This window comes from Halichoeres trimaculatus, unplaced genomic scaffold (assembly GCF_033239565.1).
Source record: "Halichoeres trimaculatus isolate MK-OKI-2021-1 unplaced genomic scaffold, fHalTri1.1 fHalTri1_scaffold_15, whole genome shotgun sequence".
NCBI classification, from domain to species: Eukaryota; Metazoa; Chordata; class Actinopteri; order Labriformes; family Labridae; genus Halichoeres; species Halichoeres trimaculatus.
In genome coordinates, this window is record NW_027437193.1 from 23614783 (window position 1) to 23642314 (window position 27532).

Genomic DNA, 27532 nt, shown 5'->3' on the forward strand with positions numbered 1-27532 from the left:
TGCAGCATTTCTTTGCAATAAAGCTCATATGGTCTGTGCTTATCTGACCCCGGTTGCTTTGAGTGCGCCGAAAAAACAAGTAATAGTCTGTATTGTTGTTGGTTATACATCTCTGTGGTTTTGCTGAAAGCAGTGATCTCAGGTGGAGCGAACTGATGATCAACGACTCGTGATGAAGCAGGATTTGAGTCGTGAAGTGAAGAGAAAAACAAACAGTTTGTGGTAAGCAGACGCCGCGTCTATAAATCTCCTTTTAATACCCTGCAGTCGAGTTGTTTCCCATCACAAGAATAAATCACAAACAATCCAATTGTAGCGTCTCATGGGAGGGCCTGTTAGATTAAGTCATTACCCGAGTTACAAAGAGGATTTTTCATGACCAGACGCACATAAACACACAAGGCATTTACACATCAAAGGTATCAAAATTTGAATTCATACATGTTTTAAGTGATTCACAAATAAATTGAGAAGATAAAGACAGATAAGCAAGAGCAGAATGCCTGTTGTCTGGTTGACCACATACTGCTGGATTTCCACTCACAGACAGACAGTAATTATGACCTCATCCTCTCTATCTCAGTCATCTGAAGGGCAGACAAACTGATTCAACTCAGAACTGATATTGAATGAAGCCACTACACAGACTGTAATCATATCCTGTTTGTAAGCTCTGAAACAAAAGCAGCAGCTCCCCGAGGCTGCTTGCTTCACCTCTGAATGAAATCCAAGGATATGACTCTCACCACGGTTTTTGCTCAAAATTCAGAGCAAAGAGTTGAGCACTAATACCACCCACTCGAGAAAAACTCAGAGTTATGAGTGTGGTTAATGTCTGAATGGAAAGGGAAACCAAAATTATTTTGGGGGGATTTGGTAGTTTGAGTGGATTTCCCCTACCTGTGGCTCAACTGTTGAGCAACATTTTCTCCCGCCTGTCTGCACAGGCACACACATGGTTTCATTAAACACATTTATGAGATTAGAAAGAGCTGCATAAAGAGAAACTTTCAAAATGTCATTTCAAGTGGGGATGGGTTGTGATTTCTGAATACTCAATTATTCATTAATTCATACTAATACATCAAGTTCTTTACAAACTACATTAAGAATACAGGAAGAAGAAGAATAAGCCTGCATTAAGTGGCAAAGGAAGATGACAACTTTAGTGAGTCACAGAAACACCAGCATAAAGGTCCAGACAGACGCCGCCAGTGTCTGCTACCAGCAGCTTCTCAGCCCGGTGCTGGTTAATGCTACTTCCACATAAACAGAGGTGATGGAGTGTCTACTTTTATTGTGTAAACCATATACTGTAAAAAAAAAATGGACGTCCGCTTGCTAGGCTCAAAGTGAGGTCTCCACAAAAACTGCTCCCCCTGGTGGCTGGTTGCAGTAAGGGCCAAAATATCTGGCTTTCCAGTCATTCCAGATGGGCTGTGGTCAAACTTTAAAATATTATTACACTTGGTAGAAATGTTTCTCACGTCCATTGTTGTGGTGATTTGAAGATATCATTTGGCTGTTTTGTATTCAAGTCCTCTTTTTTCTGAAGAGTTCCGTTTCTATTAGTTATAAGAGGTAAAAATGAAGTTTTACATCACGTTAAACGATGATTGACAGCTGACATTCTTGTGTATTTTTTTTTTCTGGGATTGTAAAATATGTCTGGTGGTAGAGTCAAAAACTGATTAGACTCTCGAAAGAAAAAAAAATATTTATCATTATTGTCACTCGGCTCCACTCAGATTTTCCCAGAATCCCTCACAGTCTCTACTGCGCAGACTCTCGCTGCTTCAATGGCGGCACCTGTGACGGGGAAATTTTGGCTTCATAACCGTACAACAGTAAATAGCAGAGCCACACTGTCCACTCTATATACAGTCTATGGTGTAAGTCTGCATTGCACAATATGTCTCTGTTGTGTCGACGTCTTCCATCAAACCCATGGTCTTTAATTTTAGTATGATTCCATTTTGATGCACAGAAAAGCACATTGCTGGAGTGCAGATGGCCTTGTGGTCTAGGTCACACTCCATGAGGTTTGCCCTTGCACAGGCGGCCTCGGCAGCCTGTGGCCTCTTTCCTACATGTTACACCCCACTCTTTGCACTGTTATCATGCCCTATCCAATCTCTCCTATCTTTTCAAAGGCATACAAGCACAAAAAATAACTTAAAAAAAAGAAAAGCACACACCATTAACCCCTGGTATTAACTTCTGTATTTATCTTTATCCGTTCGATATTTCGCTTCTGGTAAAAGAAAAAAATATAACAGTACCAGTTGCTTGGTATGCGTGTGTCAGCAACTCATCTTTTGAATTTAAAAAAAAATCTTCTCTGGCTCAGTAAAGAGAACATAAGAAGAACCTAAAGGCTGCGTGTCATCTTTTTCAGACTGTTTTTAGCGTGTCATGGTTGCAGCTGCAATTATCACTGTACACTTCACCGCGCCTGCATCATCTATAACGGAAATATTAACTTTGCCCATCACTTTTTCATACAATTCAAAGTAAATTATGAAATAAATTTAAAAACTGGGTAAATTCAAATATTAATTCTTAGCAGTGATACATTCCCAGCCTTCTAGCATGAAGTAAAAGGATCACCAGCTGCTTCATTTCATCCAGCCTTTCCCTGTGAGTCACCAAATCCCCAACCTACAAGTATAAGAATCAAGTAATCTGTTTAAATTCATCTCCTGAAACTTAACCGATCCTGTCTAAAATAAAAGAGGAGGGTTGTTATTCAAGTACGAAGAAAACAGAAACAACTTTAGAGGCTGATCTTTGTTTCATAATCCCATTCTGAATGACTATTTTTCATTCTGCTATTTACATGTTTTCGTGTTTCTCACATCATCTCCTGCTAGTGCACTTTCTCCTGCCACTCCATCTGGTCCTTTTCCATCCCTCCAATGAGGATAAGCTGTTCAACCTTCACTCTCCTCGCTGCATTAAGCGGTGAATATTTTCCTCGGTCAAACTATATTTCACAGCATGAAGGTTATGTGCTGGTAGTTGTGAGGGCTTTGAACAGACTCAGTAGTCCCCACATTCTCTTGGTGGCCTATCACACGGATGAATTTGCTATGAAATCCAGCAGATGGCTCCATGAATGGAAAACGGCTGAGGCTAGGTGCTTTCAACATCCAAAGTATGTACTTTGAACTAAGCCAATGTGTGTGAGATTACCAGACATCACAAAGAGAAAAAAGTCAGGCAGGACTTAAACTGAAGGTTAAGAAATTCAAGGCTTAGCTTCGGGTCGACTGCTTTGTGTTTGGTTCTGGTTCATATTCTGTTTGACCACATCAAATCATCCCATTTCCAGCCGGGATGAGGCTCATGACCACTTTTTAAAGGTAGAAAACAGACTTTAAATGCTGTGTTGACCCTTTGAACAGAGAAAAATGTGAGGAATTTGACTTGATTGAAAAAACAAACAAATCACACATAACTAACTGCAGAAGAAGATGGGTTTTCTGTCATCTTTCAGCAATGCTACAGACAAAAACACACCCTGTTGTGACATCAAATAAGACCCATGCAGTGTGCGTAGGGGGGTAGGCTACAGTCAGATCATAAGCATGTTTTCATAACACACTTTCACTTCCCGGATAGAGTGTGTGTCCATGAGTGTAGGTGTTCATGATGTGTGTCTAAGAGCTCTTCAAACAGGCAGTTCAAAGAGTCACTGTTTAGACTGCGATGAGGAGGGAGAGCCTGTCTCTCCTCTCATATAACTCAAACAAGGAGGCAGACAGTGGGAGTCAAACAGGAGGCAGAGTCTCAGGAGAACAAAACACAACATAATGAAACACCTGAGCCACCTCATCTGCCTCTTATAGCACTGGAAAACGCAGCTGTTTGACACAGGCACAACAGAAAGTATAGTGTTACAACAATAAGGAACAAGTTGGTGCAGAAAAAAGACTTCAAGCCATAAAGGAACCAAAAAACAATCACTGAAACAGACAAAATGCTGTTATATAGTGCTGATACCCAAAGGCTGTAATACTACAAATAACAAAGTCATCCTTAGTGTTGTGTAACTAAAAGTGCTGGGTAATATCAGGAGGAAAGGAGTGAGAGGAGCTCCTACAGGGCTGGATAAACTAACCTCTCATTCACAATGTCAGGAAGCCATAACAACCATTTATATTAGGGCTGAACAATTAATAGAATTTAAACCAACATCGCAACATAATAAAATCCTATTTTTAAATTGCAAAGACTGCAATAAAAAAAAAGTTTTACAGTGCATTTAAAAAGTGCAATCCACATGTTTCCATATTTCAGTGGTTGAGCCAAAAGTATTTCTATTTATATTTCTGCACTTTAGCTTGTGTTTTGTTACTGATAAAAGATCAGTGAGATTTTTATACATTTAATATTTATGTTTAATCTGTTTCTCTTTCATTTTGTTGACATATTTCAGTGGTTGAGCCAGAGATTTGGTCTTATTTACATTTCTGCACTTTATTTAGTGTGGGATTCATTTATTTTTCATACTATCGTTTATACCAGGCCTGTTCTGCAGTGCTTTGTATCTTTCTCTGATTGTATTTATGTTAATTCATGATAATTATATTACATGTCTACAAGGCTTGAAGTTAAATCAATCAGTCAATATTATCATGTGATTGTAATAGTTAAATAAAGACATAATATTATTAGTATCAGTTCATGCATCAATTCATCTCATTTCATCATAGCATGTAGACCGGGCCTACAGGAAAGAATTTTCCATATGTTGACAGAAATCTTTAGTCCTCTTCGTCAGACTATGTAACAGTTTATTGCTTGTGTTTAGTGAAAAATGCAGAAGATAAATGTCCCCCAATATTGGTCCATTACAAAAAAAAAATTAAAAACACATTTAGATTATTTTCCAAAATTGTTCAGCCCTAATTAATATATTTTTTTGCTTTACTTTTCTAAGCAGCATGTCTGAAAACACACATCATAAAGGTTGTTTCTGTTCTGCAGTGAACTTATTCTGAATCCACTTTTTAAACACAACTTCTGCATATTATTTCCTTCCTGAATGAGAGGGTTTCCTGTAAATACAGCGAGATGTGTAGATTTTTCCATCTTGCCCTCATGACAAATAGACCTTTACCTGGCTTCTGTGCTGGTACGAGTTACACAGCTCACCCAAAGCTGACTTTGTTGGTGATAGTAACAGCCACTGAACCACAGCTCTGACTCCTGCTGTGATTTTTGTGTGAACTTTTTTTTTTATTAGAAGAGGAAAAGAAGTTGCTTTTCCAAGCTACATATTCAACAAACATCATCAAAGATGCACCATGAGTACTCTCACAGATCATAACGTGTGTAGGAGGAACATATGGTACTCACGATCTAAGCCGTTGATGTACTTCATGGATATCTCACAATGCCCCCACACTGCGCTGACGATGGGATACAGCTTCTTGCCTTTCAGTCCTCTAAAAGCAACTCCGAGATACTGTCCGTCCGCCATAAAGCTCAGCGTCCCCTCATCCATGTCCAGGATCACTAAGAGAGAGTCAGGCAGGGTGAATGATTCCTCCGGCTCCAAGAAAGATGGATATGAGGGTAGTGAGCTGTGCGCTCTGTTTTTACTGTCATGGTAGAGCCTGTTGCGTCCCAGATCCCAGCCCCAGGACTCACAGTCTGACCCCACTAATGCCGTGTACCCCACTGAATGTAAAGGAGCCTCTGAGGTAGCAACTCCCACCACAGCATGGGTGCCACGCTGTCTGGAAGGCCAGTGGATCCTCCACACATGGAGGCCCCGCGTGTATCCAACCCGCCCCCGGATACAGTCCGTGCTCTGAGCCACCGGATGGCGGTGAAATGTCATTTTATCTTCCTCCTTGATGAAGATGTTGAGTGAGCGGTCGTCAGGGTTCCAAGCATGACGGAGCTGAGTCTCCGGTCCTGCACACGGCATGTCCAGCAGGAGGTCCAGTCGGGGAGGTTTGGAGAAATCCGGGTCCCTCAGTTCTGGGTGCTGCCGTCGGTGAGCCAAGGGCCGGTAGGACGGGGAGCCGCCAGTTTCCCCTCGACTGTCCACAGATTTAATGCCGCTGGAGATCTTCTGTCCCATGGCTGAGATGGGACTGGGTGGGGGAGGACAAAGGGGAGGAAGGTGTCTGTGCAGGTGGATGCTGCGTGACGTTACCTCATCAATGCGGTGGGGCTGAGGTGAGAGTACCTGACCAGAGAGAGGTGGACGATGATGGAGGAAAGAGGTAGGCAGTCTGGTATCATGCCACAAATGTCTTAAGCAAGACAGAGCTGGTGCTGCCAAACCTGTTGAGGAAAAGTGAGAAACATATGTCAGAACTTTTACAATACATAAGAGTGTAAGCAGTGATGCATCGTGGGATATTTACAAACAGAAACGTTAGAACTTAAATTTCCTTCAGGCAACTCTTGGTCAAATCCTCTCTGTCCCAAGAGGCTGGGACGGTTTAACTGAAGCTTAAAGTATAAATTTCTAACAGCAAAGATGATATCCCTGATCTGGAGGATAACAGAACCTGAGCTGAAAAATTTACTCTGTTTCCGTTTTGATGAAGAAATAATGAGCGGGTTGAATAAACAGACTTCCTCTGACTCATCTTGCATCCTCACAGCAAAGTCACATGCTAAAGCTTATTCATGTATGCTACATGCCAAACATTCCCCAGTTGTGCAACACCACTCACATTTGAAGCAGCACGCTCTCATTTAGGTGATGTAATTTTAATGAGCATTGCCTGAGTCTGCAACAATACGAGCACACCAGGGGATAGAGGGACAGCAGGTAATAATTTATATCCAGGCCTCAGACAAAGCTGACAAAATTCACCTGACTTTTGCTTGCCCTCGCACTTTAAAAACTGCGTTTCATGTGCTCAACAGAGTCAAATATTGAAAAAGAAGCAATAAAAGATGAACTACTTTGTTCCTTTTTTTGATTAAGTCCAGTTTAGTTAAGTTTAGCAGGTGAGCAAGTTTTGTCTGATCCATTGTTTAAATAGAGACAGAATTTACCCAGAATAGTGTGATTGGTGGTGAGGCTTAAAGTTAGTCAAGCTGAAGTCCCTCTTAAACAAACGGATCTAACCTGATTCCATTACTCTGTAAGTAACGTGTTTTTCTAACTTATTCGTCTGACGGCAAATGTACACACGCAGCACAGAATCTGTCTGACGTGGTCAGCTCTTCCAGGAATTGCAGCTGTTGCTTCCTGTACACAGGAAAAGAGTCAGTCACACCTCAGGCAGACAGGGAAGTGGATGACACAACCCTGTGTGTGTCTCATATCTCTGTGCTGCTCATCTTTACACCCCAAGACCACAAAGTACCACTTTATTTTTATGTGTGTGCTGAGACACTTCTCGCAAGAGAGTGTCACACTTCCGACAAGAAGAGCTGCTCAACTTATTTACGTCCTAGAATAAGTATAAAACAAAGACACAGAGGTTAGACCGTAGGTTTATATATTCAGTGCTTTGTTGTTGTGTAAACTTGGTTAAATGTCTCATTTTGTTTATGTACAACGCTCTAAACCCAAAGTTCAAATTACTCCATTGGATTAAGCTATGAAAACTTTAAATTTGTTATTAAGTTCAATTTACTCAAATGTCTGAGTTTACATAGTTGAAAATGATGATTTCTGAGTAAATTTAACTTTTGTTACTGTTTCAGAGAGCACAACTTAAAATCATTAGTTTGTGACTGCGTTTTTTAACCGTGAGTGAGGAGGGGACGCAGTCGATATGAAACCCTGCTGTACTTCTGGACGTGCAGCAGTGGCTCAGGTTCTCTGTGCTCCGTATTATACAGACTGTTTGTCTGTGCTCCACAGCATGGACCAGCTGTCTGTGCTCCTTGCAGCATCAATCCACTGTCCATACTCTATGTGGTGTGGACTGACTGTGTCAAAAATAAATAAATATACCTTTTTACACTTAATTCTAAAAATGGCCAGAATAGCATCACAGTCCTGTCAAACATTTAATCTATAAATAAATCAACCATCAGGCACACACCGGAAAAGTCAGTAGGAACAAGACCCCATGTAATGGAGCACAGACCACCAGTCAGTGCCATGGAGCACAGACCACCAGTCAGTGCTGTGGGGCTCAGACAACCTGTGCCCCCTGAAGAACAATGTTTCAATGAACAGCAGGGTCTCATATCTACTGCCTTCCCTCCTCACTCACGGTTACCAAAGTTATGAAATTGGAGCTGATTTTTGTTGTGACAGAGTTTGTAACCATGAGTGAGGAGGGAACGCTGTGGATATGAGACCCAGCTGAACTTTAAAATGTTATTTAATTTTGTTTTTCAGATCTGCTACAATTTCAATTTCTTATTATTACATTTATTTAATTCATAAGGCAAATTTATTGATATCACATCTTTCAGTTTTGAGTAATGTCAACTTATTATATTTTACAGTGAAATGCAACACTTTTTTAACATTACAGGTTTATCTGATTAAAGATATTCAGTAGAATGATTTTCCATAATAATTGTAACTTCCTAAGATGTTGAGTTAAATTAACTTATTTCATTACAAAGTTTTTTTTTAAGTAACCGGCTTACAAGCATTTTTCAAGTAAACTCAACTTATCCGGGTTTACAGTGAAGACACATTAGACTCTAAATTCAAAACCGACGCTACTGTTTGTGTTTCCTGTAATCTTAAAGAGAAATGACGCCACGGAGTATAAAAGTACTACTTTTGTTTTTAACCAGCCTCACTACACAAGCTCAGATATTCCCACCAATCCTGTCTACCACAGAGTGAGGTCATGGTGTAACTCCGTGTGAAATATCCATACTGGTCCCACACACACACACACACACACATACAGCTCTCTTTCTCGTTTTGGACTCTTGCATCCTCCTATTCTACGTCTCTCCGGCTGTGAGTGAGGTCATGGCAGCTGGCAGCCAAGTTTGCCACCACTCAGCTAACGTCTCAGCATGAGAGGGTTCACAGCTCAAACACACACACTCATACACACAGATACACAGATATCATCGCTAACACACACACACACAGACAGCTGCCTCAGTGTGTGTCATCACAGCTGGCAGGTGGGTGAAGAGTGAAGATTCTGGAGGCAACGCCACCGAACTCCAGCCAAAAAGTAACTACGAAAGAAGACTTTACAAACTGCCACTGTTTGTGTCTGTATGTGTGTGTGTTGTATGGTACAGCATGTGGACGACAAGCTGGCATCATGAGCTGTCATCAAGGAGGCACTTGACCTGCGACCTCATGTCGTCACGGTCACCGTTGCGTAGTAACCTCTAAAGAGGCTGGCGGAGGGCTGGCGCGGCGTCTGCTGTTGCGAATAGAGGCAACATGTTTCAGCCATCTGTTGTTTACTTTCCCTCCATCTCCCTCCGTCTCTCTGCATCTCTGCAGCCAGCTCATTCAGGGAGCGACCACACTCCTCTCTGCTCTCTACGTCTGCACTCTCAGGCGGGTCAGACAGTTACAGAGGGGGCGCATGCTCACATGTGACACACATATGGAAAGACATACATGTGACCTTATGATTCAGGGTTAATTGACACCTGTTTTTTTTTTCTTTTTAGAATAAAAAGTAAAGAAGTAACATTAAATTTCTTTGAGCATTTTTAAATCAGTGGAAAAGGAGGAGAAAGACCAGAGAGGACAGACAGAGAGCGACCTGGTGTGTGGGCCGACTGCTCTGGCTGCACCACTAACAAGCTCCCAGTCACTAAAAAGCTGTGTGTGTGTGTGTGTGTGTGTGTGTGTGTGTGTGTGTGTGTGTGTGTGTGTGTGTGTGTGTGTGTGTGTGTGTGTGTGTGTGTGTGTGTGTGTGTGTGTGTCTCAGAAAGTGTTTTCATTCCAAACTGCCCAATGAGCTGTAACTGGGCAGACAGGCTTTGATGCCACACACGCACAGACACAGAGTTAAGGAGAGGAAAGTTTCAGGGAACCTCTCACTCATCCTGCACCTCCCTCAGAGACCAGACCAGCTACGTCTGTGGGCTTTCCCACAGAAAACCTCTTGAGAGCGTCTCAAGTAGAACATTAAATGTAGACGTATGACTAACACAAACCAAGTTTTTAAAGAAAATAAAATACAGCAGGATGTACAGTAAGCGTGTGCTCGGTTGTTTGTGTCTGGGAAAATTTAAGGTCAACCAGTGACCCATCATGCTGCTAATTTCCAGACAGTTATTCAGTCTTCCTGTTTGGGGAGAATACGTTTGCACCTGTACGACATCCTGTATCAGCTGGTTGATTCATCTTAACCTCCTGAAGACTCTAAGACATCCGAGGAAAGAACCAAAAATCTCTCAGCAAAAGGAAACAGGTGTGTATGAGCCAATTGTGGTGTTTTGGGTTTTGGTTTTGTCATCTGCACATTCGCCACAAGGGGCACTCCAGGTAAACGGGCAGGTGAATGCTACTAAAGGGACACAGGTACAGCATTAATCTTGGAGAACAAGAAGTGCATGAGGTTTTCCCTGATAATCTGAGACACCACTCTTCTTACCCTCATCACACATATCACCCTCATAGTAAGTTTTTTGTAACTGTATTTTTGTTTTTTGACTGGATGAATAAAAGGGGGGAAAAACAACAACTTACTACTCTCACCAAGAAGGTTATATTTTTGGGAGAGTTTGCCAGTGAACAACATAACTCAAAAGTAAAAAATGGATTTTGATGAAATTTTCAGGGAATGTTCAAAATGGGATAAGGAAGAAGTGATTATATTTTGGAGGTGATCTGAATCGCCGTCTGGATCCAGGATTTTTTTTTAAAGGATTCTTTATCATTGTGAGATAGGGCCGTTTTCACCATATGTGTATATAACTCCACCATAAATGGTCAGAGTGCTCTGTCCCTTTGCAAATCTATACAAGACAAGGTCACCATAATTTCTGACAGATCAGAACCTGTAAATATTCTGGATACTGAGATCCAGAATATGAAATATGAACTGGGTCATCATAATTTTCAACACTGTCAGGAAACAAATTATTGTACAAACCTGTAACTAACACCAAATTGTAGCAGACAGTCTGCTGAAAGGAAGTATAACATTAAAGTAGGACTAAAGTGTTGGTAACAATCACAATATGCTTGGTGGAGATCTGCGCTCTCTGAGTGCTTTTCTAGTTAATAATATTAGTTTGGACACTGGACTCTTTTAGAGGCGCATCACAAACATCCCAGTGCCGCACATAGACTGTAAAAAAAAATCTCTCACGTCCGATTGTTGTGATGTTTTGAAGATACCATTTGGCTGCCTTGCATTCAAGTCCTCTTTTTTCTGAAAAGTTTTATTTTCATCGGTTATAAGAGGTTAAAAACGAGGCTTTACGTCACATTTAACAATGACTGACAGCTGCCGTTCTTGTGTAGTTTTTCCGAGGATTGTAAAATATGTTGGGAGGTAGAGCCAAGAAGTGATTAGACTCTCGAAAGAAAAGAATAAAATATTTTTGTCACCCAGCTCCACTCAGATTCTCCCAGAATCCCTCATCGTCTCTACTGCGCAGACTCTGGCTGCACAACTGTTGCCAATGGCTGCGCCTGTGACGGGGGTATTTTGGCTTCAAAGAGTACAATGGTAAATGGTGGAACCATGCTGTCCACTCTGTATACAGTCTATGGTCCCATATATTTACAAAGATTGGTCACATATCTGAAAAGAATAGTGTGTGGGGCATATTCATGCTTTTGCTGAAAAGCAGACAAGAAGATCAACACCATTTTTTACAAATTGTGCCTAATGTAATACTCCAGGCAGCTGCCAGTTAGTGAACAACAAATGACAGTGTGTCAGAAATATCAAACTGGAGGAATATTTCTTCATTTTAAACAAAAAAAGTTGCCAAGCCTGCTAAAATGAAACTCCATTTCAGCCAGAGTTGAAACTTAACTCCTCCGTAAAATCACTGAGACATGAGGCACAGTCATCCTGACCAGCAGTCCACTAATTATGAAACATTTAATGAACTGCACTAAAATATTTCATGCCTCCGTCCTTGTTTCACATGAGAAATTCAGCAGCTTCATCCTGAAATATTGAGTGTTCATTTAATCTGAGGGAACGGCTGTCCATCTGTAATAAAACGTGTCAGCAAAATGAAGTACTTGATTTATTTTTCAAGGGTCGGTGGACTCAAATTACTTCAGGTCGTTCAAAATTTAGATTTAGGAGCAGAAGCAGGCAGTGTGTTCATTTAAAAAGTCATATAATTTTTTTTGCAAAAGACTTATTTTCTGCCACTCCAGCCTTAACTGAACCTCTATCATTACACTCAGTTACACGACTAAGCCTCATTTTTATGAAGACTAAAAGAGTAATCACAATTTCATTCACATTTATTTTTTTGTTTCACTTCTTATTCCTGTGAAGGAGGAAAGGCACTTTGTCTCCACAGTGAATAAAAACAGAGCTGGACTGCAAACAGACGCAGCGAGGAAAACAGACGTTCATATTATAACTCCTCATAGCAGCAGCTGTACCCAGCAGATTAAACCAACCATCACTCGCTCTGCATTGCTAACATTCATTCCTACTGAGGGCATCCCTGAGTCGGAGGATGTCACAGAGGTAGACATAAACTGTAGCGTCTGGCTGCTAACTGAATGTCAAAATACAGACGGGGACTTTGAACTCGTCTTGCAGATGAAGACAAGCAGTGGTTTGCTCACGTGGACACGTCTTCACTCAAAGGGAGCTGTAGAAAGAGCTGCTATCCTTTTATCTTAATCTATCTTTACTTCTTCCTCACATATCACTCTCTTTACCATTGCTACAACGCTACATTCTCCTCCACGTTTATCTCTGTCCCTGTCTTTTTGTCACACTGTATCACTAAATCCATGGAGACAACAGCAGAGCTGACTTCCTCTCAATTGGCACAAATTATCTCAGGTCTGCCACCAAACGCTGCTTCGTCCACCGTGAGGCAATCAATGCAAAACTCAGCATGCCAGAGAGAGCAGGCTCTGCAAATGCAAAACACCCATCACAAGCAAATCCACACACACACACACACAGCTGCATTCGAGTGCACATGAACCCTGACAGGCACAAACCCCCACCTCATACAAACAGGGAATTGACTATTCATGTGATGTGGAAGAAATGACCTTCATCCCAGAGTTTAGAGAATTTTCCCTGATGCATCACTTTTACGCTATTCCCCAGATCCAGTCTGAAAAGCAGTGTGTGTCCTCCTCCGTCACAGTCTGAGAACTCCAACTCATCATCTTCCTGCCTGTTCTCCCACTCCATCCTCCTCTTCTTACGTTAATCTGCACTTCTCTGGAAACGACAAAAAAATCCCTCCAAACTTACCACATCCTTTTTTCTTAAACGCCAAACTTGCATCATTGTGATTGAGGAACTGAAACTGAATAGTTCTTCAAGAATAAAATGCTGCGTGCTTATGAGGATTAAAATACAGAAGAAAACATAAACACACATCCTCTCTGTGTCTTGTTGTTTGCCAGCTGTGACATCTTAAAATACACGATACCCTGAGGAGAGGCTGTTAGTGCTACAGTGATTGAGCACTCCTTTACAGACACCTACGCAAGGCCTATTTATCTCTTTCTTACACACATATTAACACACACACACACACACACACACACACACACACACACACACACACACACACACACACACACACACACACACACACACACACACACACACACACACACACACACACACACACAGACTTGGTGGTACCATCCATAAAGCTCTGCAGGGTAGCTCTGGATTCAGGTGGCAGATTCATAACCCCAGCAGTAATGAAACTGAATCAAAGTCTGAATATGACGCACTGCTGCTGCCTCACTCGTTTAACATCCAAACTGCTTGCTCAACACTGTGATGAAACGTGCCACACCCACACAAGTCACACACACACTCCAGCAAAGATTTAATCTCTCGCTTAAAATCCTGTATTGAAGGAACTATGTATGAAACAGAACGTTCTCTGATTGCCAAGACGGTTTTTAACACTTAGAAAATGGAGATGTAACAAGATTATTAATATCTCATGTTTAGACAACAGGCAAAGTTGAAAAATATTAATAACAACTGTAATAGTCTATTTATTGATTTATTGTTTTGGTTACAAAATGTTAGTACACTTAACGGGGCTGTGAGGAGTTTAAAGGTGATCTTGAAAAAGTCTTCTAGATATCTGCCTGATCATAATCCACAATTTAAAATGAGATTTTCAGCACCAATATTACTGGTTACAAGTTATTTCAAATTGCTACTTCTTAGCTTCCTGATGGTGTCGACCAGGACCAGACTGATTTACAGCACGTCTCGGACTCCATGACAAACACCACGCCAGCTGATGAAGTTTAGTAGAGAGAAGAGATAAAACTCAAAGATCTGTGTTTTTCTCTGCTGAAAACGATTTCTGTGATTAATTTTGTAGTGATGGTGGACACAGGAGTCTAATTGTCAGACAGAAAAAGGACAGAAGAGCAGAAGAAAGATAAACAGGAGAGAGATACAACCCGAGCTAAAGGCTAGAACACGGGTTAAACTGTTTTTGCTAATGTTGACTCCAACCCACAGTCAGCAGTTATTCTGCAGTGGTCTGTTCAAACTTGAGAGTCAATAAAATGAAGAGTGAGGTTACGTTAGCTCTGATTGGTAGATGACTGGCAGGACATAGCTAACCAGGATTTACCAACGTTACACATTACTGACATGTCTTACAGGATTGGACTGTCAGCTGCATTAAATTTAAACAGCTACTAAAATACTTACAAATTGACAGTGTTAACTTGTTGTCACGTTAGCCTATAAATACGTCGAAGAAGCCGATAGCACTACATATATCTGACTACTAAAATGTTTGCTTGATGCCACGTTTCAAACAGTAGTGCTACGTAACTGTACTGATAAGTCCCTTGTGGCGTGTTGTATCCTGTAAAAAAGTTGTCTTGAACAAAGAAAATAAGTTTTGATCTGCTCTCTGTTTAGTTCCAAAACAAACACACGCCTCGCTTAAAGTAATTTACATCAGTGTGCGTAGCCTCCTGGCCCCAAGGTGGCATGAGAGTGCAATCAAAACAAATCCTCCTCATAGCATTTTTAAAATACATCGGAGAGTCTTCAAGCAGAGTGCTAGCTAAATATCAACATTAGCTTTCTTTCTAAACTCAGTCAAATCATCAACAATTTACTGACTTTTTTTTTTCTATTTCCAGGACTTAATGGTGTCATTTTCTTTTACTATCAAGGCCTTTTTATGTGAAAAGAAATCTTTTTTACTGTTCTTTGCACAACCACTGATCTATACAGTATATAATGCTAATGCTAATAGATGAGGTTTATAAGCCCCTTTCTCATGTAAGATGTCAAAATATTTCAAGAAGCTGTCGTACAACCCTTACAGCAGGAACAATCTTTGTTTTAAAAAACTCCTAGGGGTTGAATACTGCATCCCTGTAGAAGGAGGGGCAGAAAATCTTGTATACTGGTGACTGTTTAGGTGCTTTCCAATAACAGGAACCAGGTATGCATAGCAGATCAGTGGTGATACCTTTGCTTTGTGTACGGGCGAGCTGATTTTGTAGGCACTTTAAACACTCCAGGGTTGTCAGATAGCTGGTTTCAAATAAAGATGTTAACAAAATAATCCTTCTAATGTTAGGATGGGTCATGACTGTCTTTATAATATTTCATGTTGAGCCATTTAACAGTCATTGAGATATTATAGACAAATATTTGATTTTACTTTGGACTTGCAGGGGATTAGTTTTTGTATTGTGATCTTAATGTGTCTTAAAAAGTTTTACTCAACAACTAAAAAAAAGGCATTTGAAGAATTTGTGAATTGGGCTCAGGTAAAATGAGAAGAACCTCGTCACAACCCACTGACCTTTCACAGACAAAGCACTTCATCAGTAAGTCAGGCAATGACAGGTAGATAATGGAAATAATTGTAGCTTTAGCTCTGACGCACACAGACACACACACACATGCATGCACACACACATACACACACACTTGTCTCTCTCGTCCTGGTGTTTCCCAAAACTGCTATCAATGCAAGTGAACAAGGCGTGCTGTGTCAGGACAGGGAAAAGTACATCCCCTCCACACACACACACACACACACACACACACACACACACACACACACACACACACACACACACACACACACACACACACACACACACACACACACACACACACAAGAAACCTACACAATACTCAAACTGGGAGTGTTAAAATGGTGCAGAATGAAGACATAATACTTAAAGAAAGGAGTGTCAGTGTTAAAAGGAGGCAGAGGCTGCAGTGGAGGAAAGCTGTAGGTGTATAGATCGGTTTAAGAGGGAAAGCAGCACAAACAATTGTAGAGATGTGGAACCAGAGAGGCAGAAAGAGAGAAACAGAGGTCAACAGCTGACAAAACAAAGGATAAAGTCAGAAAGGAGAGCTGTTATCTCTCTATCCCAGGATGGACCACACAAACACACCTTCCCACCCCAACCCAGAGACCAAACACACACACACACACACACTGAGAAATGCTCCCGCAGGCAGCACAGGACAAGCTGTCAGATTAGAGGGTTGTCTGTAACATAGAGACCAACAGTGTGTTTAAAAATAGAAAGCAGGATCTATCCTATTATTGTATGTGAGCAGGGGCAATCCTAGTTTAGCTTATCCCACAACTCTCACTGCTCTATCTCACCCCAACAAAAGCCCACACACACACATTAACACACACACAGAGGGGTATCCCATCTGGCCAGCTGGGGCCTCGAGACCATTAAGAGAATTAGAGGCGACAGAGGATAAGGGAGGAGGGGGATGGAGGGAGGAGGAGACAGTAGCATCAACAGAAGAGAAGAACAAATCTGAGAAAGGTGGATGGGGTTAACAACAGAGGGAAGTAAGGGTGCACCGATCACAATTTTCAGGCCAATCACCGATCAACGATCTTTAAAAAGCCTGACCTGCGGATATGGGACTATTTTTATTTTTTACTTTTTATAACTGACAGCATATATCTTCAATGTATTTTGTGTTAAAGGAAAGAAAAACAAACTTTACTTACAACTACTTTTACCCTCAGATCTACATGTTCACTGCATCACTCCGTATTAACCCCACAAACACACACACATGCCCCCAAACAGCTCTAAACTCTACACACTCACACTCCCCCCCGGAGAAACACAACACATCAAGCTCCTTACAGTGAATCTCCAGTGGCTCTCCTCATGTCTTGCTGCGTAAAGCCCCTCAGCCCAAGTCCATGTTCAGATCCAGACAAAACACAGCAAAACTCCTCGAACCAGCCACCGGCAGAGAGAAAGAAAACCCCAGAGGAGCAGGAGAGCAGCAGCCGGTGAGTGTGTTTGAGAGAGAAAGAGAAAGAGGAATGCCTCCCTCTTTCCTCAGAGAGCTGCCCACCTCTGCCTCCTCCCCTGTTCCCTCCCTCTTTTTCCCTTCCCTGAAGCTTATCTGTCCTGAGGCTATCACTTCTCTTCTTCCCCCCAAACACACTCACGCTCCAACTCCAAAGAGTGTTTCCAAGGCAGCAACGTCACCACAGACTTTGAGCCACACTCCTGTTTCAGTTCCACTTCAGCCTTTCCGAGAGAGACAGACAGAGACAGGGAGACAGACACAGAGAGACAGACATGAAACACTGAAAGCCGATCCCCTCTGATCTCATCAAGCAAAGTTACCAACAGCAACCAGATCGGCAGGCAGCTGAGAGAAACACCCGCCTCACCTCCCTCCCTCCCATCCTGACTCCCCCTTTACTTACAAAGAGCTCACACTGAGCCAACCAACCACACTAACACCCACCTTGGCAAAGACCGACACACATGTCTGTGCGCACACACGCACACCTACACGTGCCACAAACACAACACGAGCTCAGCATGTGCACGTTTAACGGATCAAGGGGAAACATGTGTGTCAGGTCAGGTTTGACACAAGTTTATATGAGGTAAAGTATGTGGAGTAAAAAGAAAACCAGTTCAGAAAAAGATGCCTCGAAGCAGAAGAAAATGGCCCTTTAAAAAAAGTTTGAAACTTGTTGAACAGAGTTCCTTTTTCCTGTTTTACATGTGTGCAGTAAACACATCACATGCTGTCTGGCTGTCTGGGTGAGGATCTGCTCTGTTTTGTTCTCTGTTCTGTCCTGTCGTCATCTTGCGTTTCTGCCCACATTACTGCATAACTTGGCTCTGGGGCGACGTGATGACTAAGTTCATTTAACAGCCTTTTCCGACATCCACACTTCATCAGTCATTCACAAATTCTGGGAAAGAAAGAGTTTGAAAAAGAAGAGATCAAAACAAAATTACTTTAATGTTAACCAAGCATGCAAACATCTTTGTCTTTCCCTTTGAGATCTCGTGACCTCTTTATGGGTGTTGAAAACAAATCCCAACAGTGTCAACATTTAATCTCAAGCAAAGATATTCCTTCTGTTTGTGTGTGTGCACACCTGCCTTTTTTCCAATACATACAGAAATGTAAAGTGGATAGGCAGACCACGGTGTTCGCACTCATGCAGGACTGAGGCCCAGCCAGCTCCCTTCCTGTATAGACTTCCTTTTCCCAGGAAGCAGCAGAGACCACCAGGGAACCAAACTCCCCACAACGCCACCACTCCCACTGTATATGGTTACTTTATTATTGCATCACGTCTATAGAGGCATTTAAATGCAACACGCAGACAGAAAAATGATTGTTTGGTCTAAATCATGGTCTCAGGCATCTATAACATATAGAAAAGATGCATTTATCAAGCCTGAGTGTGTTTCAATCATGCACTAAACAAATGTAGAAGTGGTTGAAGACTTCCCATGCCAGGAAGAAAATTAGCACGCTTCTGAATACAACATAAAAATTCAAAAAGTTATTGAATAATGTTATATACATGTGAAACTTACAGAGGCTTTTAAAACAGACTCATTTGTCACTAGTCAGAGGATGTTCTGCAAGAGACCTTCTGTAAACTAGTCAGAGTAAACGTCAGTAAGAAAAGCTCTGAAATTCGAGTCGTACGCGCAGATTTAAAAAGTCTTACAACCGCTGAACCAACAAAGATGTTACTATTACAAGAAAAGGGCCACACACACTAAGAAACAAACGCACACACATGAAAGTGTAGGTCAGACCCAGTCAATTGGCTTCTTTCAGACTAAGAGCTGGAAAAGAGGAAATGTGCAGATCTGTACAAACACACACAGGTCACTACGGATCACCTGAAGCAGACTTATTGGTGAGACATTTTACCTTTGCCCCACATACAACACACACACAGATTTTGTGCATGTCAACACACACCTCTTTAGCTGCAGTTTCTCTAGCCAGCAGCCGATGTAGGTCAGCGGTTTTGAATGTAAGCAGTCACTGAAGGCTTAGCATAATACACGCAGGTAAGGAGGATGAGGAGGAGGGGGAGGAAGGGGCTTTGAAGTGAGGTCAGAGAGCTGTCAAGGAATCTGTAAATTACACAGAGGCCAAGTTCAGAAGAAGTTTGTGAAAACTATTCAGCTGATTGTCCCTAAATGAAAAAAATCAACAAAAGCACCCACAAAAGTTAATTTTTAGCGCTGCAGATAGCTGTGTGCTTATAAAAGTGCATATGAATCCACGGTGATTGTTGTTTGGCTTAATTGGTTCTAGTTTTTAATCCTGTTTGCTGTAAGAGTGAATTAACTGTTCTTAAAGGCCAATTAAGAGCTATAATATTACCAAGAGACACGGCCTGGTGATGCCACCCTGATATTAAAAGAACATCTGTGAATGTCTGAATATATGAAGGTGTGAGTCATTAATTTTACTGCTGCTAATTTATAATCTAATTCACAACTAAAATACAAATCCAAAAAGTCAGCTCCTTAATTCCACAGGATTAGAGGCTTTTACGGGTTTTGGTTTTGAGAGGCTTTGCTTCAAACCACTGATCACAAAAATTGAAGTGTTGTCCCTTTTAAATTGTAAATGTGAACGTCCTCACATGCTGGGTTTGGGTCAGTTTTACTCATTTTGTCTGCATCGTTTACTCCCTCTGAGTTTCAATATCCATGTATTATTGTGAGTGAAAGTGATGTCAGACAAATCAGCCTGTTTCTGTTCATTTCTGAGTCTTTTTTTCTGGCTAACAAAGGGACTCAGACTGACTCCTGTCATCCTGAAAAGACAAACCAAAGATACAGTTTGACACTAAAGCCTCAAACTGACGGTTCACCCCCAATCTTCTCTGCTGGACACTGCAGTAAATTGCCCCCTGATTTTCTGCCTCAAGGCACATTCACACTTAAGGGACCCCATGGGTTTTTTAGTGTGTGTGTGTGTGTGTGTGTGTGTGTGTGTGAGTGTGTGTGTATGTGTGTAAAGGAGAGAGAGTTAATCTGCAAGACAATCGGGGCCTGTCCTCACCACACACGAAATTAGGGCTCGGGGCCTCACAGCTGAGCAGCTTACTGACAATAGAAACTGAAGGTGTGTGTGTGTGTGTGTGTGTGTGTGTGTGTGTGTGTGTGTGTGTGTGTGTGTGTGTGTGTGTGTGTGTGTGTGTGTGTGTGTGTGTGTGTGTGTGTGTGTGTGTGTGTGTGTGTGTGTGTGTGAGCCTGCCGCCCTCTGCCAACACACGTGTCAAACACAAAGCCATCCAACTGTCCCGACGGCCCAGGGGAGAAAGACTGAGGGAGAGGGGACAGAGAGATGGATGGGTGGGGGAGAACAGGGGAGCAGAAGGGAGGAAGTGGGAGGAACAAGGGTCTGAATCGTGCAGCCCTGGGGTGAAAGGTGAGGACAGTGTGGGAGTGAAAGAGAAGGAGGGTTGAAAAAAAAAAGAGAAGAAACCGTGGAGGGTAGAATTACTGTGTGCAGATGGCTGAGAGACAGAGCGGCGAGGGCACCGCCTGTTTTCGAGGCCGTCCACGCTGAAACGTATTCATCAGAAAATGGTTCCTCTCCACAGATACAGGACTTTGTGGACTGAAAATGCTTTACAGAAACTAGACCACTGGATCATGGACAATAAGTAACTTTGAAAGTTGGACAACCCTTACAGTTTTGGGCAAATTACTTTAAAAAAGTAATTAGTTATAGCTCATCATTACTTTCCCAAAAAAGTAATTGGATTAGTAACTAAATTAATCATTCATAAGTGTAATTAGTTACCAGGTATCACAATTCTTGCGTTACTTTACTCTGGGACATTATGTTCACATGTACATTCTTGCCTTTTACATCTATGACATTGAAGTGGTGTCTGTTTACTTTCATACTGATCATGACGTTAATGTAGCGCCTGTAAAATGCCAGTTTTAACCCAACAGACTGCTCTGGGCTCGAGCATTTTAACATTTGCAGCTCCTGTCCTGTGACTGGCTGAGTGAGCCAGGTCAATAGACCTAACACTCCCGATTTAGGAGGGATTCTTCAGCTTCTCAACCCTATCTCTCACTCCACTCCCTAATTGCAATTTCTCCTGATTACCCCCTTATTTTGAAGTATAGTCCTGTCATATCTAATATTTTTTTCGAGTCATAACAAGTCGGCAACTTGTGCCTTGTATTTAAACCTCGAAAAGCATCCACCTATCTCCCTGGAGTTGGTTTGCTCCAAAGACGCTGCAGGAGATCCTCTCTGACTGCAGGTTACACAGACGCAAACAGGTAGACGTGTGATACTTGTTACTAATGAGTTTACTTTAGCATCAGCTCTTTGTTTTCCCAAAAGTTCCTGAACCATTAGTGAGTTCTACCCCTGAAACAGGTGCTTTCAAAGAGGGAGACTAACTGTCCCTGAACTACATATAGACCCTTGTTCTTGGTGTCAAAAGCCCCGTTTCCACCAAGCGATCTGGTTTAGATCAGTACGATTTGGTACGGGTTGGATCGGTCAAGCCTGGTCTTGTTTGCACAGCCAACTGTGCCCCCTCGTGGTGGATGGTGTGTCACCTGGGTGACGATAGCTGCATCAGTTACATGATAGCCTGACGCCATCGTAGTGCAACACAGTTTACTCTTCTAATAAATCCAACAGAGAAGAAAAACACGACACAGTGAGCAAAAAGCAAGATCAAAGAGGGCGACATCCAGCATTTCACCTTCTTTATGATTTTCATGTGGCTCTTTGTTACAAACCACAATCACGGTAAGTGACAATTCTTTTGGCCAGTCAACGGTCAGCAGCTGCTGCAGTTCCCCCTTACAGAATCGGATCGGTTTAGTCTGGCACCCCTACAGAAGGGTCCCAAAAAGTGGGATGGCTTGTCTCAGGTATTTGGGAGTCTGTCCTGGGATTAGTCAGTGGAAACGTCATAAAATGTGTGCTATACTGAGATGAACCGAACAAGCTAAAATGCACAGAGATCTTTGTAAAGCTTCCTAGCTCCTTTAAAAAGTTCCTGCTGTTGAAAAGCATCTTTCTATTGCATTATTCTGTAAGAGGTGAGGTTACTGTGAGAGGCTTCAACATGTCATCAGGAATCATTTTGATATCTTGAAAAACGCAGACTATGGGTCACTATGAGAAGGAGAGACTAATGGTTGCTCTTCTTTGTGTGTGAGCACACACATATTTCAGGTCACTCCTGTCCAAACTGGGCGGCCCAAGTCAGGAGGACTGGACTTGTTCCGGGGAGGAATGTGGACATTTGATTACTTTCATAAAAAATAAAGATGTTATCTATCTTTCAATCCTCAACTTGCACCAATTGGTTAGTGAGCCGATCAAACTGTGCCAATTTCCTTGTTTTTTGGGGATCAGTGATCGGCCCATCCTTACATATGAAACTGATCTTGTGTTTCTCTGGGACGGTCTGACAGCCATTGTTGCTTTTTGCACTGAGACCTAAAAGTCAGGACACTTTATTGGTTGTTTAAGCTAAAACATAAAGATTTAATTGTTTCATGGGTATTGTTCAATGATTTTCAATAATATAGGATTGGAAAATTGAAGGTATATGGTGTCAGTTATAAAAAATAATGAATAAAAATTGGTATCGACCCAAATCGGTATCAGCAGGTCAGGCTTTTTGGCCAGAAAATTGTGACCAGTGCATCCCTATCCACAACCTAAGCAAATCTTCACTTTAACTCTTATTTTTTATACCAAACCCTGCTTTTTCCCAATGTGAGCCCCTTTCAGGAACGGTGACTACTCAGGTGTCTGTTTACCAGATCTCTGTACTTATCTACCTTTACCTCTGAGGATATCGATGAGCTGACAAGGACGCCAACATTCAGCCCTCAGTCTTTGTGAGCACGAAAGGCCCACTGAGATGCACATTCACTCTACTCCTTGCACGTATAACAAACACACACACACACACACACACACACACACACACACACACACACACACACACACACACACACACACACACACACACACACACACACACACACACACACACACACACACACACACACATCATTACAGATTCTGGCCATCTGAGTACAGCAGGTCTGCATTAATTCAGCCTGGCTGCACAATCAATGACAGTAAATGGAGGCAGCAGGAGGGATGGACAGCTTTCATTTCCCACTCTTCCTCCTTCACCTCTTCTTCTTTCTCTTCTCTCTATCTCTCCATTAAAACTCAACCCTTCTATGTCTTGTTTCATTAAAGGAGAGCTTTCTGAGCGAGCCACAGTCTCACTTTGTGCAGCACAAAGCACACATGCTGTGTTCCCCTCTCTTTCAGGCTCTTCTATTACTCTGTCACCGGGTATCATGTCTGCCCCTTGCTCTTTGTTCGCCACACGTCTCCAATAAAATAGACCGATCTGAAAGCTGTGAGTTCAATGTGCTAACTTCTCCATCTGCTTTACCATTGTCTGATTCTCTGAAGCCTGCTGTTTAAGCAGCTCTAATGCAGATTTGTTTTTAACCACTTTTTATCAAATTCCACCAACTTGCATTTCATGATTTTTGAGTCAGTAAATTAGAGTTCTCATTTTTCACATGACAATAAAATTCTGAAATCTCATGACAAGCCTGTGTCAGAATTTCCTCTTAACTCTGATCTGTGTTTTCAGAATTGCTGTTCTTTTTAGCTAACAACACGTGATTTTAATATATGTTATCTAAACGTGTGTGAATTTTTTACAGCTTTCCAGTGTTTCCTTCTTGTCTTCGTCCACTCCACCTGCTCACCTTGGCCCCCTTTGACCACCCTCCAGCCTTTCATCTCTCCTCCCTCTCTTAGCTCCACATTTCTTTTATCTCTGCTCATCCATCCGTCAATCCAGCACCTCCCTCACCTCACCACTCCTCCCACAATTTTTTCCAGTGCCAACCCTTCCTCCTGTCTCTCTCCTCCCCCTCTGGCCCTCCTCCTCCTCCCTCCTGTCCTCCAACATCTGCTGGTCTGCGCCTGTCACTGCTGACCTCTCGCTGCCACGTGCCAAGTCCTCCCTTTAGTGTCCCACAGAGACCCTATATCTTTATAACACACACACACACACACACACACACACACACACACACACACACACACACACACACACACACACACACACACACACACACACACACACACACACACACACACACACACACACACACACGGACAGCTTGTCCAAGGTGGCTGTCTCTTACACACAGATGGGGAGAAAAACACATAAATTTAACCTCTGATTGCAGACTCTCCTTACACTGCTGTATAATTTGTCAATTAAGTGTCTTATAAAAGAGCATATCCTTCAATTAAAGGGGCCTGGACTACATGTGCAGAGAATCCCAATAGATCTAAGGTCATCACTCTGAGGCGTTGATTACATTACTAGCACATCAGCTGTGACATTGTCATTTAGGTTTCAGGTGAATGCTGAGCTTAACACCAGCTGCAGATTCAGACTATATTTAATAAATTATAAATTATAAATTAAGGGGAGCCCCCCAAAACAACAAAAATAAAGGCAAACGCCTCCTCTACATGTTTTATTTATAATACAATTGCAAAGCAGCATATGCTTTGGGTGCAGCTTTCACAGTTGCAAACATTGAGGGAACATCAGAGTACATCCTGCCTGGACAGGTCAGCAGACTTTCAGAGGGCTAACGTGTAGACAACAGTGTTGGGCCTGTTACTTAAAAAAAGTAATATATTACCCATTACTAATTACTCTTTTTAAAAGTAAAATTAGTACTTTACTTATTACCCCCTGCCAAAAGTAATTTATTACATTAATGATCATATTACTTTTCTTTACACCCCACAAATTTGGTTTGAGTTTGGCCTCTGTATGAATGACATCAGTGAAATTGCCAGCAGGAGTGTTTTTTTCTGTAGCTTTTTACCGCATCAAAGTTACAGGCTATTTAAAAATTTAAAAACATCAGGTTCAACTGAGGATAAGAAAAACAATTGTTGAAATCCAGTCTAAGTTGATCTAAGCTGAAAGAGACTTAGTACCGGGACACATTCTGCTGTCATCTTTCCTCCCAATGAGACTAAAGTGATGGGCATATTTCCAGCCACCAAATGTTAAGATTGCGCTCCATGAGGTTCACCCTCGCGCTGGTGGCCCGGGTTTGAATCCAGCCTGTGGCCTCTTTCCTGTCACTCCCCACTCTTGTCCTATTTCCTGCTCTATCCACTGTCCTCACTACGATCTAAACAAAGGCATAAAAGCCCCCAAAAAACTTCAAAAGAAAGGTAATCTGCTCCATCTTTCAAGCTAGCCAGGGTTGCCAGGTTTGTATGACAACAATTGAAAAAACAGGCCCATCAGCCAAAGTTCTTGCAGCAGGGCATAAAAAGGAGCCCAATCCCACAGGGAAAAACGTAAACCTGGCAATCATTAAGCGATCTACCTGCTCGGCTGGTTTGCATGATGAAGTTTATCTGAGGATTGTTGTATTTTAAATCATTAGCAGGTAACAACAGTAAGGGAGTACAAGTTACTTTTTCCTTGGGTAATTTTACTATTACTTACTATTACTATTACTATTACAGGAATTTCAATAGTGAGCCGTTACACTACGCATTACTGGTAAAAGTAACGTTTACAGTTACTAGCAATGCGTTACTGTCAAGGGGCAACATCCGGTCACTAAAAATAAAGTCTATGCAGAAGTGCTAAAAGTTGCTGTTCATTGAGAATCTGCTTGAGGCTGGCTGCAGAAAGACCAGAAGTCACGTATACACCCAGCTATAAAAACAGACTTTTACAGCATTAAAAAACATATTTACAGCCTGGTTCAAAAAACGGCTTGGGTCTAAAACGCTGATTTCACTGTACGGAAAGTGAATTTTTTGTAACCCGGGGTTTAGTATTTATCAGGATCATTTGATTGTCCAATCAGAGACACAGCTCAGGTCACGTGACTGACAGGCGCCCTATAGCTGCTCAAAGAAAACTCACAGCCGGCGTCATATCAAATGTGGGTGCGTCCGTGGATTGGCTTCATTTCACGGTATCAGGAACAGACGGCTACATCCATGTCTTACACAGACAAAAAAACATTTACTCACACACTTAAACCTATGGGCAATTTTAAGTGACCAATCAACCCAAGGGTCGTGGTTTTGGACAGTGAGAGGAAACTGGAGTACCTGGAGAGAGCCTATGCATACACAGACAGAACATCCAAACTTAAAGTATAAAGGCACAGTCTGTGCAAGCTTGGAATTGAACCAGGGACCCTCTTGCTGAGAGGCAACAGCTCTTAACACTTTTCCACAGTTTCCACAGTTATCAGTCCAAGTACGGTCTTTGCTGGATCTAACATATAACAAGATATTGATGTAAAAAATACTGTTGTCGTTAGAAAGCAATCCATCGTTTTAATCAAAATGTGAACAGTTAAGCAGTTGACTGAGTGTCTGTATTGGTATCAAATCTTTTTTACTGCATAGCCAGAGGTTGTAAGCATCATCTGAAAACAGCATTATAAATTCAGCTAGTGCTCCAGCTCCAGCAGTAGGAACATTATTGCTATATTGCAGTATACAGCAGTTTACCACAGGGATAAAAAAAAAAATACGGTCCACAAATTGCTTCTTACAGACTGCAATCTCCTCCTGATACGCTGTGTGTTACACAACTTTTTATTGTATATACGAGCATTTCATACCAAGTGAATTGAGCTCATCTTTCATTCCACTTCAAAATGCTGCAGAAAACAGGATCCCACAAACCACTGAGGAGCTTCTGTTTTTATCTGAACCTTATACATTATGTTTGTGATTTAAGCCTGCATTTCTCATGGATGCAGCTATTGTGAAATCTGTGTTTGCAGGAGAACTTCTCTACTGAATCAGCCGCTGTTTCAAAACAAGATATCAGGTCGGAGTCAGGCAGACACACCATCAGATAGAGAACCGTCGAGAGGGACAGAGGTAATCACTGGAGACAGAGACATTTTATCTAAGCTCTTGGACAGACGAGGGAAAAAGCACAAGGGCTTTAGGGCATATATTTCACTATCACACACAAACAGCAGAATAGATTTACTTTAATCTCTTGTCATGGGAGATATGAAGAAAATGTGACCACA

The 27532-nt window shown here is 41.9% G+C and overlaps 1 protein-coding gene across 2 annotated transcripts in view; it reads right to left on the reverse strand.

Annotated features, from left to right (window-relative positions):
• Positions 1–27532, reverse strand: part of LOC141803886 (SPRY domain-containing SOCS box protein 4-like) — a 94013-nt gene that overhangs the window by 41586 nt on the left and 24895 nt on the right. The window contains exons 1-2 of one of the 2 annotated variants that reach the window (XM_074687938.1): positions 17243–17375; positions 5365–6303 (exon numbers count right to left, since the gene is read on the reverse strand). In XM_074687938.1, coding sequence (XP_074544039.1) covers positions 5365–6097 — 733 coding nt within the window. In that variant the 5' untranslated portion in view covers positions 6098–6303; positions 17243–17375. Of the gene's footprint in view, positions 1–5364; positions 6304–17242; positions 17376–27532 lie in introns of those variants that run through there. The other variant, XM_074687937.1, reaches the window with a different exon arrangement.